Raw genomic sequence first — 5,957 nt, forward strand, 5'->3', positions numbered from 1 at the left:
AGTCAAAATTGGCTTTAGAAAACGATTTCTTATTGGAAAACGACATTATGTTTTGGTCGTTAATCAGTGATGCAAAGTGCAAACTCTCAAACAGTCGCAAAGAATGTGTAAATGAGAAACCAAAATCCCTCCAAAATCCGAAGAACTGAAATTCATTCTTTGATAAAGGGAATGAATGAAGGTTTCGATTCCAAACTCTAGCTCTCTTTTAGTCACTACGGTACTGTATTGCAAATTTTACAGACAACACTATTCAACTAACAACAACCTCACAACTTTGTTTAGCAAATACGTAGACAAAACCAATGTCTCTTCGTGGAACTCCGTCATCGCTGACTTGGCTCGGAGCGGTGACTGTGTCGAAGCTCTACGTGCCTTTTCTTGCATGAGAAAGCTCTCTCTTATACCAAACCGTTCCACTTTCCCGTGCGCCATCAAATCCTGCTCTGCTTTGTTCGATCTTCGTTCGGGCAAGCAAGCCCACCAGCAAGCTTTGGTGTTCGGCTTAGAATCAGACCTCTTTGTGTCATCATCTCTCATTGACATGTACTCTAAATGTGGGGAGTTGAGGGACGCAAGAGAACTGTTTGATGAAATTCCTCAGAGAAATGTGGTGTCTTGGACGTCCATGATCATTGGCTATGTCCAAAACGACGATGCCCACGAAGCGTTATCGCTTTTCAAAGAGTTGCTGGTTGAGGAGAGTGAGAATGAGGGTGATGGGAAAGGTTTTATTGATTCGGTTGCTATGGTTTCAGTTCTCTCGGCCTGTTCTCGTGTATCTGGGAAGGGAATTACAGAGGGAGTTCATGGGTTTGTGGTAAAGAGGGGACTCGTGGGGGATTTGGGTGTTGGGAATACTTTGATGGATGCATATGCCAAGTCCGGCGAGCTGGGTGTGTCTAGGAAGGTGTTTGATGGGATGGCTAAGAAGGATACAGTTTCTTGGAATTCGTTGATTGTGATGTATGCACAAAATGGATTTTCTACAGAAGCTTTGGAGGTTTTCAATGCAATGTTCAAGAATGGTGATCTCAGCTATAATGCAGTGACTTTGTCGGCTGTGTTGCTGGCCTGTGCAAATTCAGGGGCTCTGCAAATGGGGAAATGTATACATGATCAGGTACTTCACATTATAGTAGTTTTGTTACAGTGATTGTGAAATTATTGCTAGCTTTTCAAATTTTGATTCTACCCCCTCTTTTCCATAAATGGAATGTTTTAATCATTACACATATAAATGATTTTGTGGTAAGTGTAGATGTTTAATTTTGACATTAACTCGTCTTATTATTTTAGGTTATAAAGATGGGCTTGGAGGAGAATGTGTTTGTGGGTACCTCTCTTATTGACATGTATAGCAAATGTGGGAGAGTTGAAATGGCGAGGAAAGCATTTGATCACATGAAGGAGAAGAATGTGAAGTCATGGACTGCCATGATTACTGGTTATGGAATGCAAGGCCAAGCCACAGAAGCTTTGGAAGCCTTATATGAGATGATTAGGGTTGGGATCAAACCAAATTATATCACTTTTGTCTCAATTCTAACTGCTTGCAGCCATGCTGGTCTCTTAAAAGAAGGCTGGCATTGGTTTAACTCCATGAATCATGAATTTGGTGTGGAACCTGGGGTGGAGCATTATGCATGCATGGTTGATCTTCTGGGGCATACTGGTCATCTCAGTGAGGCTTATGATTTGATCAAGGGGATGAAGGTGAAGCCTGATTCTGTAGTCTGGGGGTCCCTTCTTGGGGCTTGTAGGATTCACAAAAATGTTGAGCTTGGTGAGATATCTGCTAGAAAACTGTTTGAATTAGACCCAAGTAATTATGGGTACTATGTCTTGCTTTTAAACATATATGCTGATGCTGGAAGGTGGGGAGATGTTGAGAGGATGAGAATACTTATGAAGAACGGTGGAATGGTCAAGCCACCTGGATTCAGTTTGGTTGAACTAAAAGGTAAGGTTCACATATTTTTGGTTGGAGATAGAGAGCATCCAGAACAAGGAAAGATTTACGAGTATTTGGAAATACTAACCACAAAGCTGCAAGAATTTGGCTATATACCCAATATGACATTGGTTCGTCATGACATTAATGAGGAAGAGAAGGAAATGACTCTTCGAGTTCATAGTGAGAAGCTGGCAGTTGCTTTTGGAATCCTAAATTCTGCTCCTGGTACAACAATCCAGGTGATTAAGAATCTTAGGGTTTGTGGAGACTGTCATACTGTAATTAAGTTGATTTCCAAGATAGTTAATCAAGAAATTGTGGTCAGAGATTCAAAGCGATTTCATCACTTTAGGAAGGGTTTGTGTTCATGTGGGGACTATTTGTGATATTTACGAGATTGGAAAGAAAGTTGAGAGTCTTGTGTGCAAGCCCCTATTTGACGTGATCAAGGAATGATTGAAGATGCTAGTTATTTAACTTGGGTGTCAATGAATGGTGTTTTTAAGTGTTAAGTTTGGAGAATGTAGGAGAATACACAACACAGATGTAATCAGAAATTTGCTATAATAAGGTTAGCATTTTCCTAGATGCTTAATCAGAAAGTTTCTGTAACAAGGTTGACAAATTCCTTGTTCTTTTCTTTATATGAGCTCATTTCAAAGGGGTTATTTCATAGCTTTGCTAATGAGTTTAGGTTTAGGCCAGATTCTACTTATGACATTGAAGTAATTCACAAATGTAGATTTGCTGTACAAAGCATGATACAGCATGCCTTTTACAAATACTACAAGCTACTCTTTTAACAGGAAAGCATCATGAACTATAAAGACCATGATGAGAATAAATAATTCACTTCTCTAATACATTTCACAGAGCCCACAGAGCTTTAATACAATATCCTCAAGAAAGAAGAAAAGCTATTGGTCTTGTTGCTGATGGTAGAATTGGAAACTCTGGAGGAACTTCCTTGGAAGATCAGGTCAAGGCCTATCAGAACTAATATAGAAGATTGGTTCTCTTTGTGTGGGCCACAACAGTTGCTAGAATGGAGAATAAAAAGGAGTTCTACATAGCAAACTAATAGAATACTTAATAATGCAGAATGGCACTCCAAAGAACTTATTCTGTAATAGTCCTCTCAGTCTTGATATTCGAAGTTGGCTGAGCTTCATGTAAGCTTTTGAGCATCCGAGACAACTCTAGAGGACCCTGTTCTTGCCCTGCAAGCCGCCGTCAAGCTATTATTGGATCTCTTTACTAGCTTCTTTTCATTATTTTTCTTTACAGACTCTGCCTGCTGCTGCATATTCTCCTCCATGAGCATTTGAACTTGAAACTTTAATTTGGACCCTGTGTGCTCCCAATCACGACTATCTATTGGGCAATCTCCAACATTAGTTTGACCTTATTCAAAATCATTCATCTTGTCAAGGAATACTGTGGTCATCATATCCATGTGATTGTTTCTTATTTCAAGTCCTATTTCAAAATTAACGTTGCATGGTTCAATTGACAACTATTCATCTGCTAACTTGTAAGTCAAAGTAAGCACTACACTACCACATTCGACAGTAAGTTCTTCAACAACAATTCATGATGAATCAAAAGCCTTTCTATTTACTACAACTCATTCATTTTTGTTAATGATGCTTCAAATTTTTTTTGGGCTGGAAGAGGAAAATGGAGACCCTGGAGTAAGGACAGGATGTGATTTTACCCCAACGGATCATAGTTTTTTGTTAAAAAACGTAAGATCTCTTGAACTCTTCAAGGAAGTGTGAGTTTTTGTTTCTTGTTGTAATCAGTCATATCTCTGGGAGCTGAAGGGTTGATATCCTCTTCCAAAAGGGTCATCCTGGTCTGCATTTTCTTCTCCAAGTCTGCAAAAACTAATTTTACAAAATTCAGTGAATCAAAAGCTCAGCACCTGCGAAAACATTATGTAAGCTAAATACGGGGAAACAAAAGCTGGAAAGACAGCTCTCAGCCATCTGTTTTTATGACTCTGTTTTCGCTTGTTTGGGCTATTGGCTATAGTATGTAACATGAACAAATGCGCCGTATAAGCAATGAATCCAATCTAGCAAAAACACTATTTGAAAGAACACCATATTTGCTTGTCTTGTGGGGGCCCTTTTTTGTTCTCGTGCCATGTGTTGAGTTCCGCTTAGGGTGTTCTTGGACTCTGGCTTGTTAGGGGGTCACGTCAGTAAGGGAAGGAATGACGGCTATCAATGCATCATTTATCTTACCATGTCAGTGGTGTAACAAAACGAGAGAGTGTGAGACAATTAAGTGTCAGTCAGAGTGTAACAAAACGAGAGACAATTTAGGGTCCGTTTGGTTTTCGTAAAATATTTTTCGTAAAATACATATTTTCTGGAAATGCTATTTTCCAGAAAAGGAAAATATTTTCAAGTGTTTGGTTGTACTATGAAAATTGTTGTAGAAAATATTTTCCTGTGTTTGGTTCAATTAGGAAAATATTATTTTCCTACAATTTTTCACATTTTCTCATCTATTTTCTCAACATCTAAACAAATTTTGTTACAAAAAATTTCAAAATCACAGCCAATTCATTAACAAATTCCGAGAAACAAATTCCGGCAATCAAAAGTCACAACCACCAAAACATCACCACCACAACAACAACAACAATCAAACTTAAAAAAAAAAAAACTGAGAAATCGAGGAAGAGGGAGCGACGGGTCTGGGTCTGGGTCGACAACGAGGTGTGATGGCGCGGTGCGATGGCCCGATCGAGGAGGCGATGGGTCTGGGTCGAGCGGCGTTGGAGCGATCGGCGCGGTGCTGCGATTTCCCTTTGATTGATCTGCGCGGTGCGATGGCGAGGTGTGAGACCGGTGCGATGGCAAGGTGCGATGGCGAGGCGCTGCGATCGGCGCGAGACCGGTGCGATGGCGCGGTTCGTGGGTTCGCCAGTTCGTGGCGCCGAAGAAGTCGAAGGCTCGTGAACGCCGGCGATGGGCTGTGGCGTTGGTTCGTTCTCTCTCTCGCTCTCTCTCTCTCTCTCTCTCTCTCTCTCTCTCGCGCTCGGTTTGGTTCGTTAAGGCTCTCGCTCTCTCTTTTCCGGAAATGATTTGAAGGGAAAATATTCTCGTAAAATCGTTTCCGGGTCAAGGGAGAAAATTTTGGTCAACTTAAGCATATTTTCCGGAAAATTGTATTTTCCTTGGCTCCCAAACAGTAGGGTCAAGTGGTAAATGATTTCCGGAAATCATTTACCACCAAAACAAATGGAGCCTTAGTGTCAGTCAGAGTGTAACAAAACGAGAGAGTGTGAGACAATTAAGTGTCAGCCAGACAAGTTAGAATATCTTTGTTGAAAACATCAGACTGGGCGCTTGAGCTTCAAGGATTTCGCAAACCAAAGTTTGTTTAACACAGAAAAATTGAATTAAGATTATGCTGCTAAATTAAAAGAAGATTTAGTGTTAGACCTGTTGAATATAAGAAATGAAAATTTTATGTTGGAAATTAATGAAACCATAAAAGTTTTGTTGGGGGTGGGGGAAGTTAATTGTTGAAGACCCTTGTTGACCTTGCTTTTCATAACTACTTTAGTGAGCCTAGGATGGTAAATGAAGCAAGTTGTTTGTTCGAGACAAAGGAAAAACAAAAAAGTTTATCTATTGCCTCCTCGTTTTGAGAATAAACTGCTCGAGCTCGGCTCAAGAAAAATTTGTTTATGTTCATTTTGTTTAAAAAACCATTCAAGTTCAAAATATAGGCTTGCTTATTAAACAAGTCAAGTTCAAACATAATAATATGTTTGTAAACATGAGAACTCAATTTAAATGTAATATTGTATTTTTATATGTATACTTGTTTAAAATATATATATATATATATATAGACTTGAAATTGGATTGTATAAATTTGTCATTAAGTTCATATGATATTAAATTATTACTTGTAACTTATTAATGATATAAACAATCTATTTGTAGTAAAAATTTATAGAATTGTGAAGAGATAA

At 39.1% G+C, this 5,957-nt stretch overlaps 1 protein-coding gene across 1 annotated transcript; it reads left to right on the forward strand.

Moving 5' to 3' along the window:
• On the forward strand, positions 1–3,206 carry LOC112009026 (pentatricopeptide repeat-containing protein At3g26782, mitochondrial). The gene is made up of 2 exons (XM_024041375.2): positions 1–1,123; positions 1,300–3,206. Exons 1-2 carry the CDS (start codon positions 176–178, stop codon positions 2,341–2,343), a joined length of 1,992 nt encoding a protein of 663 aa, XP_023897143.2. The 5' UTR covers positions 1–175; the 3' UTR covers positions 2,344–3,206.
• Positions 3,207–5,957: the final 2,751 nt, after the last annotated feature.

This window comes from Quercus suber, unplaced genomic scaffold (genome assembly GCF_002906115.3).
Source record: "Quercus suber isolate HL8 unplaced genomic scaffold, Cork oak 2.0 scaffold_21, whole genome shotgun sequence".
Classification (NCBI taxonomy): domain Eukaryota; kingdom Viridiplantae; phylum Streptophyta; class Magnoliopsida; order Fagales; family Fagaceae; genus Quercus; species Quercus suber.

Bases quoted from the DNA above. Each gene is read 5' to 3' on its own strand.
- LOC112009026 (XM_024041375.2), top strand. From the start codon at position 176: ATGAAGGTTTCGATTCCAAACTCTAGCTCTCTTTTAGTCACTACGGTA. The intron at 1,124-1,299 runs GTACTTCACATT...TTATTATTTTAG, and splicing joins GGAAATGTATACATGATCAG to GTTATAAAGATGGGCTTGGA.